General features: G+C 39.5%; 1 protein-coding gene across 2 annotated transcripts in view; it reads right to left on the bottom strand.

Moving 5' to 3' along the window:
• Positions 1-3545: 3545 nt before the first annotated feature.
• MICU3 (mitochondrial calcium uptake family member 3) overlaps positions 3546-25595 on the bottom strand; it is a 109353-nt gene continuing 87303 nt past the window's right edge. For both annotated transcript variants that reach the window (XM_045018660.1, XM_045018661.1), the window contains exons 12-14: positions 22460-22568; positions 19163-19320; positions 3546-5974 (exon numbers count right to left, since the gene is read on the bottom strand). In XM_045018660.1, coding sequence (XP_044874595.1) covers positions 5864-5974; positions 19163-19320; positions 22460-22568 — 378 coding nt within the window. In that variant the 3' untranslated portion in view covers positions 3546-5863. The remainder of the gene's footprint in view (positions 5975-19162; positions 19321-22459; positions 22569-25595) is intronic.

Raw genomic sequence — 25595 nt, forward strand, 5'->3', positions numbered from 1 at the left:
GCCTCCAGCTTCCATCCCGGGCACACCACACGATCCATTGTCTACAGCCAAGCTCTAAGATACAACCGTATTTGCTCCAATCCCTCAGACAGAGATAAACACCTACAAGATCTCTATCAAGCATTCTTAAAACTACAATACCCACCTGCTGAAGTGAAAAAACAGATTGACAGAGCCAGAAGAGTACCCAGAAGCCACCTACTACAGGACAGGCCTAAAAAAGAAAATAACAGAACGCCACTAGCCATCACCTACAGCCCCCAACTAAAACCTCTCCAGCGCATCATCAAGGATTTACAACCTATCCTTAAAGATGATCCCTCACTCTCACAGATCTTGGGAGACAGGCCAGTCCTCGCTTATAGACAGCCTCCCAACCTGAAGCAAATACTCACCAGCAACCGCACACCATACAACATAAACACTAACCCAGGAACCTATCCTTGCAACAAAGCCCGATGCCAGCTCTGTCCACATATCCATTCCAGTGACACCATCATAGGACCTAATCACATCAGGCACGCCATCAGGGGCTCGTACACCTGCACATCTACCAACGTGATATATGCCATCATGTGCCAGCAATGCCCCTCTGCCATGTACATTGGCCAAACTGGACAGTCTCTACGCAAAAGAATAAATGGACACAAATCTGACATCAGGAATCATAACATTCAAAAACCAGTGGGAGAACACTTCAACCTCTCTAACCACTCAGTGACAGACTTGAAGGTGGCAATTTTGCAACAAAAAAACTTCAAAAACAGACTCCAAAGAGAAACTGCTGAACTCGAATTAATATGCAAACTAGACACAATTACCTGTGGTCTAAACAAAGACTGGGAATGGTTGGGTCATTACATTAATTGAATCTATTTCCCTATGTTAAGTTCTCCTCACACCTTCTATGAGCCATCTTAATTATCACTTCAAACAGTTTTTTTCCTCCTGCTGACGATAGCTCATCTCAATTGATTAGACTCTGCCTGTTGGTATGCATACTTCCACCTTTTCATGTTCTCTGTATGTATAAATATCTCCTGTCTGTGTGTTCCATTCTATGCATCCGAAGAAGTGAGCTGTAGCTCACGAAAGCTCATGCTTCAATAAATTTGTTAGTCTTTAAGGTGCCACAAGTACTCCTGTTCTTTTTGCGGATACAGACTAACACGGCTGCTACTCTGAAACTAGACTAGACTGCGTACTTATATTTTATTTCTTTTGGTAGCTAACTCTGACTTTTTGCCTATCACTTAATATCACTTAAAATCTACCTTTTATAGTCAATAAATTGAATTGTTTATTTTTACCAGTGAATTTGTATGAAGTGTGGGACAAATCTGCTCAGGTTGGCAAAGGCTGATGTATATCCACTTTCCATTGTTGAAGTGGTGAACCAATTAATAAATTTGCACTGCCCATATTGGGAGCATTCATGCAATATAGTGGGGTGTGGGGCTCCACCTGCAGTTGTGCTGATTGATCACAGCTCCTGGAGGGGTTGCAGCTAGTCAATAGCAAGGCATTGTGAGAGACAGCCCAGGCTGGGGAGAGTTCAGAGGGCATCCCGTCACACATCTACAAAAGTTACTAAAGAAATCAAGATCACAATTGTTTTGTGATAAAGTGGGAAATTATGATTCATGATACTCTTTTATGTGGTGAATACCAAGAAAATGTTATAAAAAGAAAAGAATTTGACCAGAGCTGGCCTTAGGTGTGGTTGCCAACCCTCCAGGATTGTCCTGGAGTGTCCAGGAATTAAAGACTAGTCTGTAATTAAAGATTATGTCATGTGATGAAACCTCCAGGAACATGTCCAGCCAAAATTGGCAATCCCAGCCTTAGAGATAATGGCACCATGGGTGAATTTGTATTTTGGTGCTCTCCCATACCCCACTGGTGCCCCACCCTCCCATCATCCCTGGCCCCCGCGGGCTCCACCTCCCATCACCCCTGGCCCACTGCCTCCCCCCAGTGCTTAATTTGTATTGAAAGAGGTGCTAGAGCTCAGTCCTGGCACAAATTAAGCACTGGCAGGGCGGCCTGATAGCGGCCCTGCTCTGAAGGCAACACCACAGCCAGCAGCGCAGAAGTAAGGGTGGCACGGTATATGGCCACCCTTACTTCTGCACTGCTGTGGTGGCTCGTGGTGCCTGGCACTCTGCCTGAGGCTCAAGGCGTGCTTTGTGCAGTCACATGGGGGCTGCATCTTGACAGAGCCCACAACCCTCCTGCAGCCCTCTGGCCACTCTTGGTTCAGCAGGGGTGCCATTTCAGATTTTGGGGGGGTTGGGCAACTTGAACCATTATTCCAGGCACCTGAAAACTCTAGGGTTATTTTTGTAGATAATAACTTAGGAATTAGCTGACAGGAGCACTAATTCCTATAGAAAGAAAGAATACATACAAACCCCAATTAAAGCCATATTTTAAATTTATATGTAAATTTAGAACAATCAAGAGATAATACAGCAAGATACTCCCAATCTCAAGCCTTCAAATATCAATTCTGGAGCTTTAACACAGATATCAGAAACACAAGTTTGATACTTTGTAAACTATCTTTAGTAGAGATAAATAAAAATAAATGCAATCTGCATAATATCCCTTTACTTCTTCTAACAGACAAATTCTAGGTCACTGGCATTATCTACTCTATTGTAGTTGTTTGATTTTCATTCCACTAAAAATGTATTTACTAAATTTTAACAAAGTTTATTTCTCTTTTATTAAGAACAGGGATTTATTTTTCTAATTATTTTATCATTTATGTTTACCAATCACAATCACGTACATGCCTCACTAGCATTTGACTATATCATTGCTATCTGTATCATACTTGGAACTGCATTTATTTTCATACAAATTTTAAGTTATTTTACAGCTATAACTAAAAATACAACTTGAAAATAAGTGACCTTCATCTGCATAGTGTCTAAAATTATGTGTTTAGCTAATGTTTTTTAAACTGGCACTGGTAAGATGAGTACAAGCTAAATTTACATTCTAGAAGAATACTATTATTTGGGGCTGAGGGGAGAGTGTCTGTTTTGGGGGAGTGAGAGAGACAGAGAGAGAGTGTGTGTGTGAGTGAGAGAGACAGTGTGTGTGTGTTGGGGGAGTATGAGAGAGACAGCACGCTGTCACTTTCAGCACAGCACTCACTAGTCTGAAGGCTTGTTCAGACAGCAGCCCCCGCCAACAGCTCCCACTCCTGATTCAGAAGCAGCAGTGCAGACTACCCCCACCCCAGCTCAGAGGAGACTGGGTATATAGGTGGGGGGAGGCGGACACTCCAACATCAGCCTCCTGCCACCGCTCTGCAGAGCAGACTCCTGGGAACAGCTTGGACAGGGGCTGCTCCAAGGTGAGGGGCAGCAGCAGCAGCAGATGGCAGCAGGGCCAAGCAGCAGGGTGAGGAGAGGCACCCCTGCTCTGGAGGTGCCCCCGCTTAGAATGGCATCTCGGGCAGTTGCCTAGTCCGCCCACCCCTAAGGCCAGCCCTGAATTTGATTAATCTGCACTGCAACAAAGGAAATTAGTTTGTTTTAAGTGAGTTTATTTTGAGATAAACACAAATATGACAAGCATATTTTTTCATATTAGTGTACCGTTACATACGTTATTGTTGAATTATTAAACAAAAGCAGAAAGCAGTCTTATGGACTAATCTGTCACTAATATATTCTATTTTATGCCAGTCTACTGTACTTAGGCACCATATAGAGAAATATACAAATTGGAAAGTGATACCAAGGTATTACATACATTGTGATTGGTCCTGCAATTGATTGCACATGGAAAAAGCAGTCCACTGCATACTGTCAATTACAACATCAGGGCCTATCAGCATTAGTCCAAATTTCTTGATTTTCTAGTTGTCAGTTGGGGGAGGAGAGTGAAGTAGGGACTGCATGAGGATTTATCATCGAAATGCTGTCTACAGTAGAATATTTCAGACATTTTTCTAGCTAGTATTTTCCTATTATATAATTTTTACCAAAAGCCAGATAAGCCATGCCAAAATAAAACATTCTAACATTAATTTTTCTGAAATTCTTACAGTGGAATTTCTCAAAAAAAAGTTTTTAAAAGTCAATTAAAAAAAATGAATAAAATCTTGGTAAACTGATTAGTCCTGGAACTTAAGCTTATTAACACAGAAGCAAAACATATACTTTTCGGTTCATGCATTTAAAGATACTACATGGTCTTTGAGTGACAGACAGCCACATTCTACATGATGAAAGAATAAAACTCTTTGTTGTGTTCGTGATAACAATGAAAGATTAAAAACAATATGTTGTGTCTAATAGTTGATTTAGGACTGAATTGCACCACTAAACCAAACCTTTTTTTTTTTTTATAACTGATAGTGTCAATAGATTAAAATTAGATAATCCCTGTTTTCATGCACAGACTGCTTTTATGTAAATACTAATTAGTTTCCTATTAAATAAATTTTCTTAAAAGTGACATTAAAATTGTGTGTTAAAGTGAGTTAGTATTTGGGGTTTTATTTACTTTATGCTATCAGCCTTGTAAAAGCAGTACAAAACTTTTAAATACAATCGCTACATTGAGGCAAACCTGCCACCCCACAGCCAAACAAAAAAGACTCAGGATATGTAAAAACAAGCAGAATTGTGCTCCATTAATCATGACTTTTTAGGGCTTAATTCAACAGCAACAAAACAACAACAAAATCATTTTTCATAACATAGAAATTGACAGACACGAGGCCAGGGAGGCTACAGATTGTTTGCATAACCCATAGCTGTATTAAAGCCTTATTATTTAATTCTAGAATTTGATTCAGGTAGAATTCCAAAGTCTCATGGTATTTACATTTATCACTGTAACATTTTGTAACTGGCTGTAGCTCTGTGCTATTGCCTGCATTCCTTTTAATTTTTTTAAAGCCACAGCCAGGGGGCAATATTTGTTCACTACTGCATGCCAGTCTAGCAAAACTGGATAGGATTAATTTCTGCCTAATACCATGTCCAGATTTTAAGTAAAGTGCATTATTAACAAGTAATACATAACTAAGCTGAAATCCATACTCTGGCAAAAAAGTTACAGAAACACAATGCTATATATTAAGTAGCATTGTATTAACTAACATGATAAAAATATTAGCTAATAAGTTGACATTTTATTTTCATTATATTGTACACAATTAGACATCTTAAAATCAGGAGATTTTATCAAACTGAATCAGTAAGATTATAATAGTAAGACTTACAGCTGTTGGACATCAGTACCTCTTAATTAATTAACCTCTTAATAATTCACATTATCCTATATCACAACTGCTACTTATAGTTGTTTTTAAATGACAGCTTTGTTGGCTCATGAGTACTTACAACCTGTACATTCCACACTTATGCAATTGTTGTGCTACAGAATGCATTCTCATCCCTGTTTTAACACAAACTTCATATAATATTCATTTTCTAAAAACAAATTCACATCCCCTCTACATGGAAATAATTTTTCACCACTGCCAAAAGGCACATTCACCAGAATGAAAAAAAAAATTCTTTAAATGAAAGGCACATCTCAAAAAAAAAAATACAAACAACAAATATCTTTAAAAACACATTCTTTAAGATACACTTTTATAGGCCAGACGACAGTGTAAGTCAACCCTTAAAACAAAACACATACTGAAAAAGTGGTTGAAAAAATCCATGAATAGATCAGCAAATCAAGTGAAAAAACCCAATGGTGATTCAGTGCATAGTGCTGCAAGTGAAAGATACATAGTTTACCTGTGTTATGCCGTTTTTCACATACAATATCTAGGAAAAATAGTAGCAACCAAATGCTGAAGGTTTTTCTTTCCTTCATTTTTTTATCCTAGCATATCTCGACTCCTAAATTGCTTCCAGAGCTCTCTTAAATGTTTGCTTGTTACAGTTGTCACACAAACATAGTAACCCTTCAAACCATATTTTGGGGTCTCCTGTTAAAAATGAACAAGTATAGAGTTAGAAACAGATACTGTGCATTAAATTCCTTGACACTAGATTATATTTTACAGGTGTTCATACAAACTAGGTAAATTTTTCATGACTACAACCAGGAAGTGCTAAATCCTCAGATTAGGGAGAGAAAACAGGCGAAGTAATATCTTTTATTGGACAAACTTCTGTTGAGAGAAACAAGCTTTTGAGTTTACACAGAGCTCTTCTTCAGGTCTGACATGTAGATCCTTGCACATAAACATGGTTGTGGATCTGTCTGAAGGTAAGTAAGTGGTTTCCAGAACTGCACCTCCACTGCCAAGCACCTGGTTAGTATTCACCCAATAACTTAGTCTATATTGGTAGCTAAATGAAAACATATCCTTTTGTTCAGAAGTCTCCTGCTTTTAAGATAATTTCTTAATTTTCATAGCTGTTTCAAAAGGTTCACATTTTTACACAATAAAATAAAAATATCAAAATTTCTTGGTGTTTGTGGAAGACTCATGGCAGTGGCTATAGCCAAGTATAAAATGAAGACAGACAATATACAAACTTCTTTGCACTGTTATGTCAATTCTGAACTATGAGATTTCTGTTATTTCAATCCTGGGCCATCCAATAAAAAATTACTATTAGGCTGAATGGTACTGCAGTTCTGCGACATTGACAAATACCCAGTAGAGAGTAGGCTGAGTAGGGTGCAAAGATGGTCTAGTGGTTAGAGCTCCAACATGGGACCCAGAAGTCTAAGGTTCAATTCCATGCTCTGCAAGACTTCCTGTGTGACCTCCAACACATCACTGAGTCTGTTTCTTAGTTCCCTGCCCACTTGCATCTTGTATAATCTACTTACATACATTAAAGATAAAGAAGAGATCAGATACTACAGCAATAGGGGCAAGGTAACCATAGATTTATCTTTACTTTTAAATTTATAAGATGGATTCATCAATTGGTCCTGGGCATAAACTCATTATTTTTAAAAATACACTAATAAACCACACTACTCTAGCCATTTATCTATGTATTTCTAATGTGCGAGCACTGCTGTAGCTAGTCTCAGTATATCAAATTAGGGAGAATTTTTTCCTCTAAAAACCATACTCTCCAATGTTTTCATACTTTTCTAAGTGAGTGTGTTGTCTTGTTATTTTTTAGACTATTTAACATACTCACTCTATGTATTTAGATATACAACCCAATTTGCCCCTTCATAAAATGTCTGAAAAGAAAAATGGGTCTTGTATTGTATTCTTAAGGGCCCTCAATTGAGAACTTCCAAGATGAAAAATTATCTGATATAGTCTGATAGCCTACAATCCAGCACATTTAAATGAGGAAAAGCTTCATATATGGACTCTGAAGGTTCCTAACATGGCCTTTCCAAATCTACCATCACAAATAAGCCGCTGCTGCCACTGCACACCAGTAGCAGCAGCAGCATGTCAGGTATGCATAGTTACATTTTGCAGTGAAAAGTGAGCTGCGGGAAAGACTCTGGCAGCAGGGAAAGGTTCCAGCAGCTGATACTTGTATTGAGAGGCGTAATGCCAATACGCTTTCTAGAAGAAATGGGAGATGCTAGCTCCTCTCTTGACTGGCTGGGAACACAGTCTAGTCGTCAGTCAAATAACAAATATCCCTGTGTAACAAACACGGACTGAAGTATAGCACATTTTGGAGAGTAAGAATCTTCCTTGCAGAGCTTAAAACTAGACTTTCTTCAGCTATGAATCCAATATGATCTAAAATTTCCCCTAAAATTCAGAGTGAAAAATAGTTGAGAAAATTAAACAAACCGAACAAACTGTGTCATTACTATATTCAATCTTTTTATCCAATATAATCCATTTACCTACAAGCCTATTGTTCACACAACACTAAAACTGGATTTGTAATCGCAGTTTTCTGCATAATCAGTAAAGAGAAGTCATTGCTCACCTTTCACTTTGACTGTTTCAGAGAAAAGACCTAGCAACAATGTTTCCAAGACAGTTAGCTGGTTTTCCTAACATTGCTTGTTATGATGGTCAAGTTTAAGTGTATAAAAAGATAGCCTTTTATTACGAGAATTGTACACTGGGAATGCATAGAAATTAAAGGTTTTTAAAACATTTACCACATGCCAAATCTAAATCTTATTTGTATAAAACATTTATATTAGATAAGAAACTGAATAAGAAAACATAACTAGAAATTAGCTTTTAGAATTCATACTTATAATATCAGTTTTTCACTGTCTTTTCTTAACAATTTCTTGTTCCCTTTCCTCCTCAACCAAGTTAGCTACTAGTGATGCTAATTCACATGCTATGCTCTGCAGGGACAGCCACAGAGAGAGAGACAAGATCTGCAAGTCTTGTCTACTGTTTGAACCACGCAAAGTTTGGATCTTGTTCCCCAAGGACAGATTTCATTATTTATTATAAGGGTAGCATACTTCATGTTGTGAAGCAAATGTCATTAGTGCAATCTAGAGATATGTAACACATAGCAGAATGTGCTTCTCTTTCTTTTTGGGTACAGATTCGAAGTGTGGTATAATCAGTGATAAGCATGCCAAATATTTTAATCTCTTTATCACTGATCTATGTCTACCATACAAATCGTATCAAAGTATAGACTTAGAGTCTTTACATTTATATTTCGAACAAAGTAAAATTGAGAGTTATCATATTGCATCTAACCTTGGGTGATATAGGTGGTAGATTTTTATATTGCAGACATACTACATGTTTCTTTGTATATAAGCTTGATGTTTAAATTAATTAATTTTCTCAAATAAATGTTCAGTTTCACAGCTGTTAATGACTCTGCCTTTATTCTCTTTTCAATTATTCTGTAGTTTACTTTTGCAATGACTTTTAAAAAGGGTATATAAACTCACTTTCATTTCAGAATATGTATAGTGTGAATAGTGCAGGTTCTACTGTCCCCAAGACAACTCTCAGAGCAGGAGGCTCAAAATCACATCACTTATGTTTTTAATTAACAAAGCTGGCCAAAGCTTGCTTCAATTTCAGCTCACCAATCTTCATAACATAGATTAGTATTATAAATGAATGTAATAATGTGCCAAAAGGCACGAAAATTACCTCACAAAGTACATATGGTATGGTACATACATCACTACTGAAATGCAACTGCCACAAGGGTGGAGGGCATTAACCAATTGGTGCACATTAAGGGAAGGGGGAATTTTAGCTAAGGCAAAGAGAGTTAAAACAGCAACTCTTACAAGAAGCTCCAAGAGAATGTTCAGGTACATCAGACAGGACTTCAGTTTTTCAGTCTCACCTGAAAGAGTCTACATGTAGTACACTGCATGGTATTCAGTTTATCTATGTCAGAAGGATGAATTAACTCTGCCTGGATTTAAACCTCTGGTTTCAGTGAGTATGGACACTTAAACTTGATGCTTAAAGCACAAAGCCTCTCATGTCTCAAGAGAATTTTACTAGGTTTAATATTAATGTTTTGGAGTTCTTTTGAGTGATAACATTTTGTTCCAATTTGGTAAATACTTACTATTGAAACTAACTAAAAAGGCACCGTAAATGTACAGCACTTTACCAATCTATTTAAGACCTGATACCTGCTCTGAAGTTATTGTCTAAATTATAAAAGGAAAAACAAACGTGTGTCAAGGCATGTAACAACAGTACAGGAAAAGGGGATGTGTAAGGATTATTGGGGAAGAGAAAACGAAGTACCATACTCCTGGAAGAAACTGCAGGATTGGGGTTTCAGTTAACAAGAGATTGAATGAGGTAGGAACGAAGGAAAGAAAGATAATGCTCAGGTTATGAAACTGGGAATCAAAAGAGTGAGCCTTAGAGGTGAAGATAAAATTAATCTAAAATAATTCTTCTTACCTTGTGTGATTAACCAGTTAGATTATTAAATTGATGAATTTTAAAAATAACTTTGTTTTTACCACTTCACCTGTCATTTATATTTCACTTCACTTGTGCAGAGAAACTAGAGTTTTGTCTGTTTAAAATGAGTTACTTTCCAGTTCTGAGGCACTAATGCAATAGTGCAGTATTTGAGTTGGACCCACACATACGATTTTTAAATTACAAAGTATAATAAAAATTTAGTTTTCTTTTTTGGAAAATAAAGTCCTATTGATTCTAAGTTTCATACGTGACTGAGTGGGATATGTCTAAGGCCTTGGCTACACTGGCGCTTTACAGTACTGCAATTTTCTCGCTCAGGGGTGTGAAAAAACACCCCCCTGAGTGCAGCAAGTTACAGCGCTGTAAAGCGCCAGTGTAAACAGTGCCCCAGCGCTGTAAGCTAATCCCCACGGGGAGGTGGAGTACCTGCAGCACTGGGAGAGCTCTCTCCCAGCGCTGGCGCTGCGACAACACTCGCACTTCAAAGCGCTGCCGCGGGAGCGCTCCCATGGCAGCGCTTTGGAGTTTCGAATGTAGCCAAGCCCTTAGTCAAATTTTGAGCTCTATCTTGTGGGTGTGTGGAAATACTGGATATGGACAGTACAAGCCTGCACATACCCAAAGACAACCTATTGTACTACACTCCTGAGAGCTGCCCTGCCCAGCAAAGGTGTTTGATACTTTGCTGAAGGGCTAACACTAAGGGTATATCTACACAGCAGTTGGGAGGTGTAATTCTCAGCTCAGGTAGACCTGCACGCACTAGCTCTGCTTGAGCTAGCATACTAAAATTAGCAATATAGCTGCAGCTACATGGGTTTTGGCTCAGACTAGCTGCCCGAGTACAATCCCACCTGAGTTCCTGGGTACAGGCGGCATGTGGGTCCAGATTCTAATAGGCCTCTTTCCCCCACTCCATTCATAAACTATGTTTGGGACCTAAACTAGTTGTTAATGTTCCTATGAGTAGCTACTATACAATATATAATTATTACGGACAGAAAGGAAAAAACATTGGCATTTATAACCTTAAATCACAAAAAAGCACCAACACATGCCTTCTACGGAAAGATAGTTCAAGCAGCAATGTTAGAAATACACCAAGCTATTACAAATATGTACATTTTCAAACTAAAGTGGAATTAAATTAAATAACTATTTCTCAGTGGGAGGAGGGAAAAATCTACTGTTACTATACAAGTATTTACTACCATATATATCATAGAGCTATCTGAAGCATGAATAAAACTAGTTAGAGAACAGACAGAAAATACCAACAGAAACTCACAAAATCTGTGCTGTGGGAGAGGGCGGAGTGTTTTCTTGAATACAGTACAAACAAAGCAATAAGCCAACAAAACAATGATAGCCTGACAGAGTCTTAAGTCCAAAAATAGAATTATATGACCTTGTAAAATATTATGATGATCACATTCTGATAATCTATTCCTTAATTCTGCAATGGGAAAACAGAACGGTGGCAGTTTAACATGCAGCCATTCCCATCAGCATGCTAGCACACTTAGAAAGACTAACCAGCTAACACATACCGTAACTTATCTGCTATAGAGTTCCTTCTTCACGCAGGCTTTGAAAGTGGTATACCTCTGTACAGTTTTGTATCCCTGTGGAGCAGAAGACGGAGAAGTGTGCAGATGCAGACAATGTGTGAAGGCAGCCACAGGTATAAGACAATATAAGGTATAAGACAACAGTGGCATGAAAATACAAAAGAATGGGGATTAAATGACAAATAGCTAGAAGTTAGTCAGAGTATATAGTCAATTATAGTTAAACGTTTTTATCATTCAGTCTATATTTCAAATGAATTGTAATTGAAAATAAAATTTATATAGGAGCGGGAAATGGTTTAGCATTACAGTTTTTAAAATAAAATATATGAAAATCATTATCTTCAATCAAACAAAAACAAGGAAAATAGTTTTCATTGTTATGCCTTCCTACTATATAATATTCGTACAAGCTTTAACAAAAAAACTATGGCAATATTCTGACTGACCACTGGGTGGCAGTTAAATACATCAGATCATCTCAAAAGCGGTTTTCAAATTAAACCCTCTCTCTCAGATTATAACAGTTATCCTTTAATGTTAAATCTCATACTTGAAAAAGAGAGATACATTTTGTTATATAATATAAACCGATTAGACATTCAACTGTTTTATGTCTATGCTAGTTTCTTGAATATTCCATTTATGAAGGCAGGTACTGGAAATTTAGTTTACATAATGTTTTAATTGTTACAGACATCTAATTTATAGTGTTAAGTAATCCAGTTAGACAAGTAGACAGTGTAAGACAATGGAACAGAAAATGACTGTGTAAACTTGTTAATTCTGTATAAAGATTAGTATCGGCCCTCTCTCCATCCCCATAACTTTCTGTCCTTTAACTGACATTCAAGTAAATGATCCCTTATATAGAGTAAAACCCACAGTCCTGGCAGTATCTTTTTAGAATTCCAGTTTCACTTAGCCTGTTGCTTTACTAAGTGCACTTGCTTTATTCAGGCTTAATGTGGCCACAGAACACTTTGTGCTAAAATACTTACTATTAATTGTAACAACCATAAGCTTCTTTCAGGCAAAACATCCTCAATAAAACAGAATTTTTAAACAATCTCAATTATTAGGAAATATTGCTTTAACAACTAATCAAAAGAACAGAATATTATTTTTCCTTTCAAGGCAGCACTCAAAGTGAAGAGGATTTTTTACTCTTATTAATCACCATAACTATGTCAAAACAGTCACATGACATGTCAATTCAAAGGTACAATTGCAAGATCTTTCTAAAATGTAGCAAATTGAAGCTTACTTGGCTATTATGAGAAACTACAGTAAAAACTGCTGGGTTTTATAACTAACATGAGAAGCTACAATACAGGAGGGCCTCTGATTGAGGGGAATCATCTATAATTGCAAGAACTACTTATTATACAGAAAAGAATTGCCATTTAGAAAAGCCACACTCCAAACAGATGCCTGCTGTTATTTAGTTTCTACTGCGCTTTCTTATTAGATATTTTTAGCTAATAACAAAGACTGATGTGACTTATGTGGGTGTATGGTATTTCACATTAAAATATTAAAACTGGACTTTATAAGTTTAAATTTGACCTTCATAAAGTTTGACCCACCAAATACTTCTCTGCAGATATAAAATATTGTATCAGCAGAAGATATTAGTCTTCTTTTATCCATAAAAGCTAACAGAATGTTAGTAACCATTAGGAAAGGGATCCACAATATGACAGAAAATATCATAACGCCACTATATAAATCCATGTTATGTCCACACCTTGAATACTGGCTGCAATTCTGGTTGCCCCATCTCCAAAAAGGTATATTGGAATTGGAAAAAATACAGAGAAGGGCAACTAAAAGGATTAGAGGTATGGAACAACTTCCATATGAGGAGAGGTTAAAACAGTGGTCCCCAACCTTTTCATCTGGCGGGCACCAGACGAAGGACTGTGGCGGTGGTCGAGCATCCACCGAAATGCTGCCGAATTTCGGCGGCGATGCCTCTCCATGACGTTGCTTGTCAGTGGCAAGTGGCATCATCGAGAGGCGTAACCGCCAAAATGCCGCCGAGTTTCGGTGGCATTTCGGTGGATGCTCGACCACCGGCCAGGATGCAGGTGCATTTAGATGCCCCCGCGGGCACCGCATTGGGGACCCCTGGGTTAAAAAGACTGGGACTGTTCAGTTTAGAAAAGAGATGATTAAGGGGGGATATGAGAGAGGTCTATAAAATCATGAATGGCATAGAGAAAGTGAATAGGGAAATGTTATTTACCCCTTCACATAACACAAGAACCAAGGGGTGTGTGTCACCCAATGAAATGAATAGGCAGCAGGTTTAAAACAACCACATGGAAGTACTTCTTCACACAATGCACAGTCAAACTGTCAAACTCATTACCAGAAGATTATGTGAAAGACAGAAGTATAACTGGATTCAAAAAACAATTAGATATGTTCATGGAGGATAGGTCCATCAACGGCTCTGAGCCAAGCTGTTCACGGACGCAACCCCATGCTCTGGGGATGATAGCGGATGGATCATTCAATAATTGCTCAGTTCTGTTCATTCACTTTGGAGCATCTAGTTCTGGCCACTGTCAGAAGACAGGATACTGGGCTAGAGGGCTATTAGTCTCACCCAGTTATGTTCTTAGCAAATGGAATTTGCAAAACTTGCTATGGACTTTACACATCATTATATTTATTAAAAAACACTTCATAGAATCGTAGGACTAGAAAGTCTTCTAGAATCGAGAGGTCTTCTAGTCCAGTCTCCAGCACTCAAGGCAGGATTAAACATTACCTAGACCATACCTGACAGGTGTCTGTTTAATCTGCTCTTCAAAATCTCCAAAGATGGAGATTTCACAACCTTGCTAGGCAATTTATTCCAGTGCTTAATCACCCTGAAAGTTAGGAAGTTATTCCTAATGTCCAACTTAAACCTACCTTGCTGCCTTTTAAGCCCACTGCTTCTTGCCCTAGCCTCAGACGTTAGGAGAACAATTTTTCTCCATCCTCCTTGTACAGTTTTGTATCCTTGAAAACTGTTATCATGTTTCCCCTCAGTTTTCTCTTCTTCAGACTAAACAAACCCAGTTTTTTTTCAATCTTCCCTCACAGATCATGTTTTCTAGACTTTTAATCATTTTTGTTGCTCTTCTCTGGACTTTCTTCAATTTGTCCACATCTTTCCTGAAATGTAGCACCCAGAACTGGACACAATAATCCAGTTGAGGCCTAATCAGAGTGGAATAGAGCAGAAGAATTACTTCTTGTGTCTTGCTTACAACACTCCCGCATATGCAGAATGATGTTCGCTTTCTTTTGCAACAGTGTTACACTGTTGACTCATACTTAGATTGTGATCCACTATGACTCCCAGATATCTTTCTGCAGTACTCCTTCATAGGCAGTCATTTCCTATTTTGTATGTGTGTAACTGATTGTTCATTCCCAAGCGGAGTACTTTGCACTTGTCTTTATTGAATTTCACCCTATTTACTTCAGACCATTTCTCCAGTTTGTCCAGATCATTTTGAATTTTAATCCTATCCTCCAAAGCACTTGCAACCCCTCCCAGCTTGGTATCGCCTACAAACTTTATAATTGTACTCTCTATGCCATTATCTAAATCACTGATGAAGATATTGAACAGAACCGGACCCAGAACTGATCCCTATGGGACACCACTCGTTATGCCCTTCCAGCTTGACTGTGAATCACTGATAACTACTCTCTGGGAATGGTTTTCCAACCAGTTATACATCCACCTTATAGGAGCTCCATTTAGGTTGTATTTCCCTAGTTTGTTTATGAGAAGATCATGTGAGACAGTATCAAAAGCCTTACTAATGTCAAGATATACCACATCTACCACTTCCCCCCTATCCACAAGCCAAAGAAAGCTATTAGGTTGGTTTGACACTATTTGTTCTTGACAAATCCATGCTGACTTATTATCTTCTAGATGTCTGCAAATTGATTGCTTAATTGTTTGCTCCGTTATCTTTATGGGTACTGAGGTTAAGTTGATTGGTCTGTAATTCCCCGGGTTGTCCTTATTCCTTTTTTATATATGGGCACTATATTTGCCCTTTTCCAGTCCTCCGGAATCTGTCCTATCTTCCATGACTTTTCAAAGATAATTGCTAATGGCTCAGATATCTCCTCAGTCAGCTTCTTGAGTATTCTAGAATGTACTTCATCAGGCTTTGGTTACTTGAAGACATCTAACTTTTTTAACTTGTTCTTTCCTTATTTTGGCCTCTGCTCTTGCCTAATTTTCATTGGCATTCATTAAGTTCGATATCCAATTGATACTAATCTTTTTAGTGAAAACTGAAACATAAAAGTCATTTAGCATTTCTGCCAGTTCCATATTTCCTGTTATTGTTCTTCTTCCCCCACTGAATTAACAGACCTACCCTATCCTTGGGGTTTTCGTGTTACCCTTTATCTAGGTAATTCAAACTCATTTTGTGTCTTGACCTTTCTAATTTTGTCACCACTTGCTTGCATTGTTTGTTTATATTTATCCTTTGTAATTTGATTTAGTTTCCACTTTTTGTAGGACTCTTGAGTTTCAAATAATCGAACATGTCCTTGGTAAGCCAGGGTGATCTCTTGCCATACTTTCCATCTTTCCTATGCAGTGGGATAGTTTGCTCTTGTGCTCTTAATAATGTATCTTTGAAAATCTGCCATTTCTCTTGAACTGTTTTTCTCCTTACACTTGCTTCCCATGGTCTTACCTACCAATTCCCTGAGTTTACTAAAGTTTCACTTCTTGAAACCCATTATCTTTATTGTGCTGTTTCCCCTCCTATCATCCCTTAGCTTTGTTACTTATATGTTAATTTCAGTTTAGCATGATACAACTGCTTCAGCACACTATAAATGTGACAATAATCGTGGCTAAAGTTACACTGTACTTGCTTTGGAAATAAATACTGTATAATTCTGCAAGGTCAAATTAGTTGGAAAGAAATTATCCTGGCCACTGAGGCCATATCTGCAACTTTCTGCAGCTTGAAAGATCATAGATACTTCCTGCCACTTGGGGCACTTAAAAAGCAGTAAGGTGCTACATGCTATGCCCTTTTTCCTTTTAATTCTAAAACAGTGGAGATATACCTATCTCATAGAACTGGAAGGGACTCTGAAAGGTCATTGAGTCCAGGCCCCTGCCTTCACTAGCAGGGCCAAGTACTGATTTTGTCCCAGAACCCTAAGTAGCCCCCTCAAGGACTGAACTCACAACGCTGTGTTTAGCAGGCCAGTGCACAAAACACTAAGCAATCCCTCCCCCCCAACTCAATAATGTTTGTTTGTTTTTTATTGGACTTTATTTAAAAAAAAAAAAAAGAGTTCTGCAAGAGGTTTACAGCAGACACCATTACTTACACATGGTAAATGCTGACATGTTTTCTGCATTATTTCTGAAACCTTGCTCAAAACTGATACTCGCATCATGAAGTTTATTTCTGAGAGTGTCCTGGAGTTCTACTTTCCCGGGGGAAATAATATATTTTTAGGAATCATATGACAAGGCATTGGGTAGTTATAACCCTTGTAAGAAAAATAAATAAATAAAATGAAAAAATAAAAATGACTATATCATTGTTGTCCCTATAGTATGGGACCAAATTTTGATACCCTTACACACAGTGAGTAGCACCTGATTCCTAGAGTAGTTCCATTGAAATCAATGGATCACTTGTGGAGCAAGGTGCCACTCAGTCTGAGTAAAGGTATCACAATCTAGCCTAGTATCAGAGGGGTAGCCATGTTAGTCTGGATCTGTAAAAGCAGCAAAGAATCCTGTGGCACCTTATAGACTAACTGATGTTTTGCAGCATGAGCTTTCGTGGGTGAATACCCACTTCTTCGGATGCAATTTTCCACTACTTGCATCTGAAGAAGTGGGTATTCACCCACGAAAGCTCATGCTGCAAAACGTCAGTTAGTCTATAAGGTGCCACAGGATTCTTTGCTGCTTTTACAATCTAGCCTAGTGTGTGCAGTATACTCCCTATTTTGTGAGCCAAGAGCTTTTCAAGTTGCCTATAAGGAAAGTATGGTACATGGAAAGCAAAATAGTGTCTGACGAAGATGACTTTTAAAGCTTATATTTCTGTCCTGCTTTTTAATAATATTAAAAAGAAGCCTACATATACTCTATAGTCACAAGAATTATTTAGTAACTACTCTATGCACTGCTTAAGTTAACATATACTACACATTTACAATTAGTTAACACAGTTAATCATGCAGTTAAACTTATTCTAATGGTTATAAAACAACTATACTTCCACACTATCAAGAAAAAAAAATGGTTTGAGCATCAGCAGGAAATACATTGGTGTCACCACTTCTGAAGGAATGTCATCAACATGTTTTCTTCACAGGGTCAAAATACAACAAAGAAAGCCAGGTCACCTACAAGATTCAACATCACCTTCTACACAAGACTTAACATTAATTAGTCAATTTAGAAAGCTATTCTACTTTAAAAGTGAGTAACACAGTGGGTAAAATATGAAAAAACAAATCAAAATTTCAATTTAACTAGTACTGTACTCTATTGTATGAGTTTAAAGCTTGTATCTAAATGGTTATATTGTCAGTTTGAAAAGAGCATATTACATTTAAAAACTAAATTTAAATAAATAATTTGTGATATTGCTATATAAAAAACAGAAAAACGTGGGACTTCATATGGTCATTCTAAAATGATGCATGAATTTTTCTAACTGCTCCATTTAAAAATAAAATCTAAAATTATTTCTAAATCCCAAATCAACTCATAAGTCTAGCAAAATAGCTATGCAATCGCATAACACCACTATGCAATGATGTTCAGTTGTAGGTCCCAATTGTCCAATGTTATTTAAAAATTCTCCTTTAAACTTTGACACTCCCCAAATTCCCTTCCTTTGCTGGTGGACTGGGAAGAGTGTAGAGAGTAGTGAGGTTTACAGACCTGCCCCATGGCAATGCTTCAGTCAGTTTACAGGCTCATTTTCCCCAACTTTTAGCAAGTGATTTCCTATTCCCTACCCATCTTCCTGGGTTGTAATGTTGACTTTAAATCTGCTAGAAACAGACCTAAATTATCAAAAAGTAGCTTTGGGCCACAATAACCTTGTTTATACAAAAACAAACAAACAAAAAATGCCAACCCTCACAGCTGCTACTGAAAAGAGAGTCTTAACAACTGGTGCTGAACACATAAATATAGTTTGGTCCATGGCAACACTTGCAGCTAATCATACTCAGCATGATTTCACTAACTGTTAATTTCACTAATTAAAACCTTGATCAGCTGTATCTGTTGCACACACCCATTGTCAGTAACTGCCTTTGCACAGATACACAACGCCTGAGGTGAAAGGCACCTTCCTCTTTCCTCCTCTGCCAATGGTCCAGGCGCAAACACAGTACCTGTTAAAACCTCCAGCTCCAAACCACTCCACACCAACCAGCAGAAATGGCAGCGTGTACAGGAGAGCACTCTGCACTTCCGAGGTGGTCTTGTAGTGTAAAGGCACACCTTGCCCCCCATCTATGGTTCTCCCAGAATAACAAACTTCTACAAATCAGGAAGAGATTAATCTTCCAGACTGTTTCCTAAGTCTTTCAAAATATAAAGATTCAATCAGCTGTTAGTGCACAGGCTACTTTCACTACTTTGGCAATTCTGAATCAATTAAAATAAACATATTCTTACCCTGAACCCTCGATTCAATCTGTCCTTCATAATGCCAATAAATTCTTTATAACTCAGCTGGTCATCTCTGTCAACATCAAAGATCTTGAAGACTGTGTTCACCAAATGTGCTGAAAGCTTCAGGCCTGTAGCTACATACACAGCACGCTTGAATTCATCTATGTAAACAACACATCAAAAGAAAAAAGTAAAACACAGAAGTCATTATGTGTTCTAATTTCTCAATATATCATAAAAGCTTACATGTTGTGATATACCTTCTTCAGCATAAACTTTCCTAGTGAACTATATGTAATGAAATGCAAAAATGATGTTATTGCTAAGTTATGTTTGCACATTTAAGCAGTCAAAAGCAAGGATATCAAAAGTTGTATAGGAAAAAAAATATAGGGTCAGATTCTTCGTTGGTGAAAACTGATGCAGATTAATTGAAATCAATTAATTTACACCAGCAGAGAATTTAGTTCATAGATTACAATTTACAAAATATATTATATTGTGTGTAATCATATAATTGGAAAGCATATCATAACAGAGATCTGATGCAGTATATCACACTTGTATTATATATAAGGGACCTTAGATTTAGGTGGCACTTCCCCTCTAAGCTCTTTCCTTGATCCACTATCCAAAGACAAAAGCCCTATTGGTACACATGTTAGGTGGTGTACCAAGTTTGGAGATGAAAGATTGAGCCTGATCAGAAGCAGATAATTCTGAGTATGTTTAGAAGCAATTTTTCAGTTGCTTATAACTTTATGATCCAATCAACTGTTCAAGTTTATAACATGCACCCCCTCACTATGGGCTTTTTATGCGCCATTGCTCACCCCGCACATACCTGTGGGCAGAAGCCAAACATGGAAAATTGTATCCAATAGGCACTATGAGAAGGAACTGAGAAATATGTGGTAACTGTTTGAAAGTTGTAAGTATTGCAAATACGAGGCCAAATCTACACTTATGTATGTATTTTCTTTAACAAATGAAGCAAGATTATTTGAGGACAACATTGATGGAGGGGAGGGATAGAGGGGAGTTAATGAATCTGTAAAATTGGGTGTCCTACCCTATTACTGGAGAATTGCTAATATAGTACCAATTTTTAAGAAAGGGGAAAAAAACAAATCAGGAAGCCTGTTAGTTTGACCTCACTGTATACAAGGGCCTGGAACAAATTCTGAAAGAGAAAGTAGTTAAGGACATAGAAGAAAACAGTAACTGGAATAAAATACATGGTTTTATAAAAGGCAGATCGTACTAGACCAACCTGAGCTCTTTCTTTGAGAAGATAACTGATTTTTTAGACAAAAGAAAGGCAGCAATCTAATCTACTTGGATTTCAATAAGGCATTTGATGCAGTTTCACATGGGAAAGTATTAGTTAAATTGGAGAAGATATGGATTAATATGAGAACTGAAAGGTGGATAAGGAACTGATGAAAGCGGAGACTCCAGCGGGACATTCTGAAAGGTGAAATGTCAGGCTGGAGGGAGGTCACTAGTGGAGTTTGTCAGGGATAGGTGTTGGGACCACTCTTATTTTAATTCATGACCTTGGCACAGGAAGTGGGAGTGTGCTAATAAAATTTGAGGATGACACAAAGTTGAGAGGTACTGCCAGTATGGAGAACTAGAATATTATACAAGAGCTGGATGATCTTGAAAGCTGGAGTAATAGAAATGGGATGAAATTTAATAGTATAAAGTGCAAGGTCACATACTTAGGGACTAACAACAAGCATTTTTTATAATATGCTGGGGACGTATCAGTTGGAAGTGACAGAGGAGGAGAAAGACCTGGATGTACTGATTGATCACAGGATGACTGTGAGCCGCCATTGTGATGAAGCTGTGAAAAAATGTTAATGCAATCCTAGGATGCATCAGGCGAGGTTTTTCCAGTAGAGACAGGGAAGTGTTATTGCCATTACACAGGCACTGGTGAGACCTCTGGAACATGCATCTGACAAAGTGGGTATTCACCCATGAAAGCTCATGCTCCAAAACGTCTGTTAGTCTATAAGGTGCCACAGGACTCTTTGCTGCTCTGGAACAGCGTGTGAAGTTCTGGCCTCCCGTGTTTAAGAAAGATGAATTCAAATTGGAATAGGTGCAGAGAAGGGCTACTAGGATCATCAGAGGAATGGAAAACCTACTAATGAGAGGCGATACAAGGAGCTTGGCCTATTTAGCCTAACCAAACAAAGGCTGAAGGGAGATATGATTGCTCTCTATAAATACATCAGAAGGATAAATCCCAGGGAGGAAGAGGAGTTATTTAAGTGCCAGTGTTGACACAAGTACAAATGGATATAAACTGGTCATCAACAAGTTGAGGCTTGAAATTAGATGAATGTTTGTAACCATCAGAGGAGTGAAGTTCTGGAACAGTCTTCCAAGGAGAGCAAAAAACCTAACTGGCTTCAAGAAAAGTTTATGGAGGGGTTGATATGATGAGATTGCCTACAATGGCATGTGGCCCATCTGTAACTGCTAGTAGCAAAATCCCCAATGGTCGTAGATAGGGAAGGCTCTACTACAGAGAATTCTTTCCCAGGTGTCTGTCTGGGAGGTCTTGCCAACATGCTCAGGGTCCAACTGATCGCTATATTTGGGGTCCGGAAGGAATTTTCCCCCAGGTCAGACTGGCAGAGACCCTGGGGTTTTTCTTCCTTCCTCTGAAGCATCAGGCACAGGTCACTTGCTGGTTTAAAGCAGAGTAAATGGTGAATTCTCTGTAACTGGAAGTCTTTAAATCATGATTTGAGGATTTCAGTAATTCAGCCAGAGATTATGGATCTATTACAAGAGGTGGTTGGTGAGGTTATGTGGCCTATGAGGTGATCAGAATAGATGGTCACAATGGTCTCTTCTGGCCTTAAAGTTTATGAGTCTATGAATTGTATGTATAATATCTTCTAAAATTGCAACAGATCTCTAGGCACACAAATAAAACATTAATTAGCAAAATAAGGAAATCATTAGTATTAATCAAATTCAGCTAAATATTTTTCAATTTTTAAAGGAAAAAGAATGATTAAATTAGGTTGCACTGATGGCATCTGTTTAAATTACAATGTTCACCTAAAGTGGTGAAAAAGACAGCACTATCTTCTGATAAACAGCAGATGTATTTTTATTTTCAAATATCAAGTAAAACTCTCAGTGATACAGTTATATCCTATTTTCCTGGTAATATCCAGTTATGATGAACAATTGTTAGGACAAGTGCAGGACAAGTTGCACAAAAGATCTGCTTTTATCACTTACTAACAAAAAAGTAATAATTCTCACCTTGTCCTATAGAACGATTTGCAAAATTATACATTTGCATTGCAATTGCAAAATCTTCTAGGTTGTTCAAAAACTGGAAAAATGATCTGAACTCATCAAATGTGATACCCTATTGAATAAAAGAACCATATTTGCATTAGTACTGTTACAATCAGTAGTAATGACCAGGGAATAAACACCAGTTGGAAGATTGCACATGGCTATTTCATTTAGGGACAGATTCAACATCCATTACAATAAATGGAAATTTTGCAACTGACATCAATGAAAGCAAAACTTGTCCCCACATGAGTTCCTACAGATATAACATTTCTGCATGTTTGTTACAACTACAGGAAGTTAATTTTCACTGAAAAAACATTAACTTACAGTTAGGTTGTTTCACTGATTAACTTAACCCTTAAACTAAGAAAATTATTATGATAAAGTGACCATTAAGGTACTTGTATATAAATACTGGAATATCTTTACAGTTTAATATATACATAGTGAATATAGCTATATAAACAGTATGCAGTATTACTGTAGTCATGTTGGATATTAACCCATGATATTAAGAGATACAAGGTGAGTGAGGTAATATATTGGACCAACTTCTGCTGGTGAGAGTGACAAGCGTTTGAGCTTACAGAGAGCTCTTCTTCAGGTAAATAGTTACAGATACGCTGAATGAATTCATAAGTACATGTTGTGAGTCTGAGTTAAGTTCCTTCCTGTGAATTTTTACATATTCACATTTGTAGATACTTGAGCTTTCTTCAGCAGATGCTCACAAGCTTATACTGCAGGGGCTCCTTCTGTTTTGCAAGACAAGTTCTGAGTGTTAGCCAGGATTTGAGCATCGATTAATCTGCTGGGTGTGTAGTTTTTAAATGAGCACCAATGATTTTTCTTTTTTACAGGCTCTTCTGCTCCATCTCTAGTTTTGGCTCCAAATCTATAGCCCTGATCACTCACTTCAAACTCCAGGCCCACTCCACAAGAGATCTCAACTACTTGCTGCATGTATTGACTCCCCGATCTCAGCTTTTATGGAAGATTAAATCAGAACCAGTACTCCATCCTCATGCTCACTGACCTTTCAGATGCCTTTGCCACTGTTGACCATGCTCTTCCTCTTGAGGTCTTGTCCTCCCTTTACTTCCATGACTATCCTCTCCTAGTTCTCCTTCTACCTCTCTAATCACTCCTTCAGTGCGTCCTTTGGAGAATATTCCTCATCTGCCCTCCAGCTTTCTCTAGGGGCTCCACAGGGTTCTGTTCCTGCTCCCCTTCTCTTCTCCCTCCCTCTTATCACTGAGTAATCTCATCTGCAAATACAAATTCTATTACATCTCCATGCTGACAATTCACAGATGTACCTCTCTACTCCAGACCTGTGTGTGTCTTTGCACACTAAAATCTTGGCCTGTTTCTCTAACATCTGCTCATGGATGTCTAGCTGTCAGTTCAAGCTCAATATGTTTAAAACAGATTTCTTAATCTTCCCTCCAAACCCCTCACCCCCGTTACCTCCTTTCTCACTGTGGAAAAACCATTATCCTACCTGTCATTCGGGCATATAACTCTGTTTGACTCAGACCTCCCTCTAGGTCTTCAAATCCAGTCTATGTCTAAATCTTGCCAATTCTTTCTGCATCACATCTCTAAGATAAAGCCTTTCCTATCCATCCACACAGCTAAAACTTATCCACGATCACATGATCTTGCATCTCGATTACCACAAAATCCTTTTCTCTAGCCTCAACAAACGCAAGCTTTTTCCACTCATTTCCATTCAGAATGCTGAGATCGTTTTCCTAGACGATCACTTTGACTATGTTACCCCTCTCTTTGTATCCCTTCACTGGCTCACCCTTCTCTATTGCATCAAATGTAACTTTCTTGTCTTCATTTTCAAGGCCCTTATCCCCATAATACCCTATCAACTTTCATTTACTATCGAGGGGTCAGCTTCCACCTTCAATCAGCCCATGATGCCAGCCTCCATCACACATTTTTTAAATTTTCTTGCTTTATCCCATGCTGTTCCTCCCCATAAACATCTGCAAAGCTCTCATTATCTTCCTCTAAAACCCTCATTAGCCGTGATGCCTACACAACACTTGATGCCTGCTATGCCTATCATGCTGAGCAATATTGTCACCCCGCTCTTCTTGTACTCCCCCATTTATCCATCTATGTCCACCAGTTTCTAGTCTTATACAGTTGAACCCTGTTATGTCGCCGGCCTAGGGGTTTGCCAAAAATAGTCCAGATAACCGATGATCGAGATAAACCCCTATCCACCCCCCCACCCCTGAACTCCCCTGCCCTCTCTCCAACACCCCCTCCCTGCCCCCTTACCGCGGTGCCTGCACGTGGCTGGATCCGGCGAAGCGGGACGGGGACCCGGAGCCGGGCAGCCAAAGAAGCGGGACCCGGTAAGCGGGCCGGGCGGCAGGCGAAGCGGGACCGGGTAAGCGGGCCGGGCGGCAGGCGAAGCGGGGACCGGGTAAGCGGGGCGGGCGGGCGGGCGGCAGGCGAAGCGGGGACCGGGTAAGCGGGGCCGGGCGGGGGGCGGGCGGGGACGGGCAGGGACCGGGTATGCCGGGGCGGGCGGGCGGCGAAGCGGAGCCGGGCGGACGGGCGGGCGGCGGCGAAGCGGAGCCGGGTGGGCGGGCGGCAGGCGAAGCGGGGACCAGGTATGCGGGGCCGGGCGGGGCCGGGCAGGGACCGGGTATGCGGGGCCGGGCGGGCGGGTGGGGACGGGCAGGGACCGGGTATGCGGGGCCGGGCGGGTGGGCAGGGACCGGGTATGCGGGGCCGGGCGGGCGGGGACGGGCAGGGACCGGGTATGCAGGGCCGGGGACGGGCAGGGACCGGGTATGCGGGGCCGGGCGGCGGGGAGGGGCAGGGACCGGGTATGCGGGGCCGGGCGGGTGGGCGGGGACGGGCAGGGACCGGGTATGCCGGGGCGGGCGGGCGGCGAAGCGAAGCCGGCCGGAGGGGCGGGCGGCAAAGCGGGGACCGGCGAAGCGGAGCCAGGCGGGCAGGCGGCAGGCAAAGCGGGGACCAGGTATGCGGGGCCAGGCGGGGACGGGCAGGGACCGGGTATGCGGGGCCGGGCTGGCGGGGACGGGCAGGGACCGGGTAG

The sequence above is a fragment of the Mauremys mutica genome, chromosome 5, assembly GCF_020497125.1.
Source record: "Mauremys mutica isolate MM-2020 ecotype Southern chromosome 5, ASM2049712v1, whole genome shotgun sequence".
Classification (NCBI taxonomy): domain Eukaryota; kingdom Metazoa; phylum Chordata; order Testudines; family Geoemydidae; genus Mauremys; species Mauremys mutica.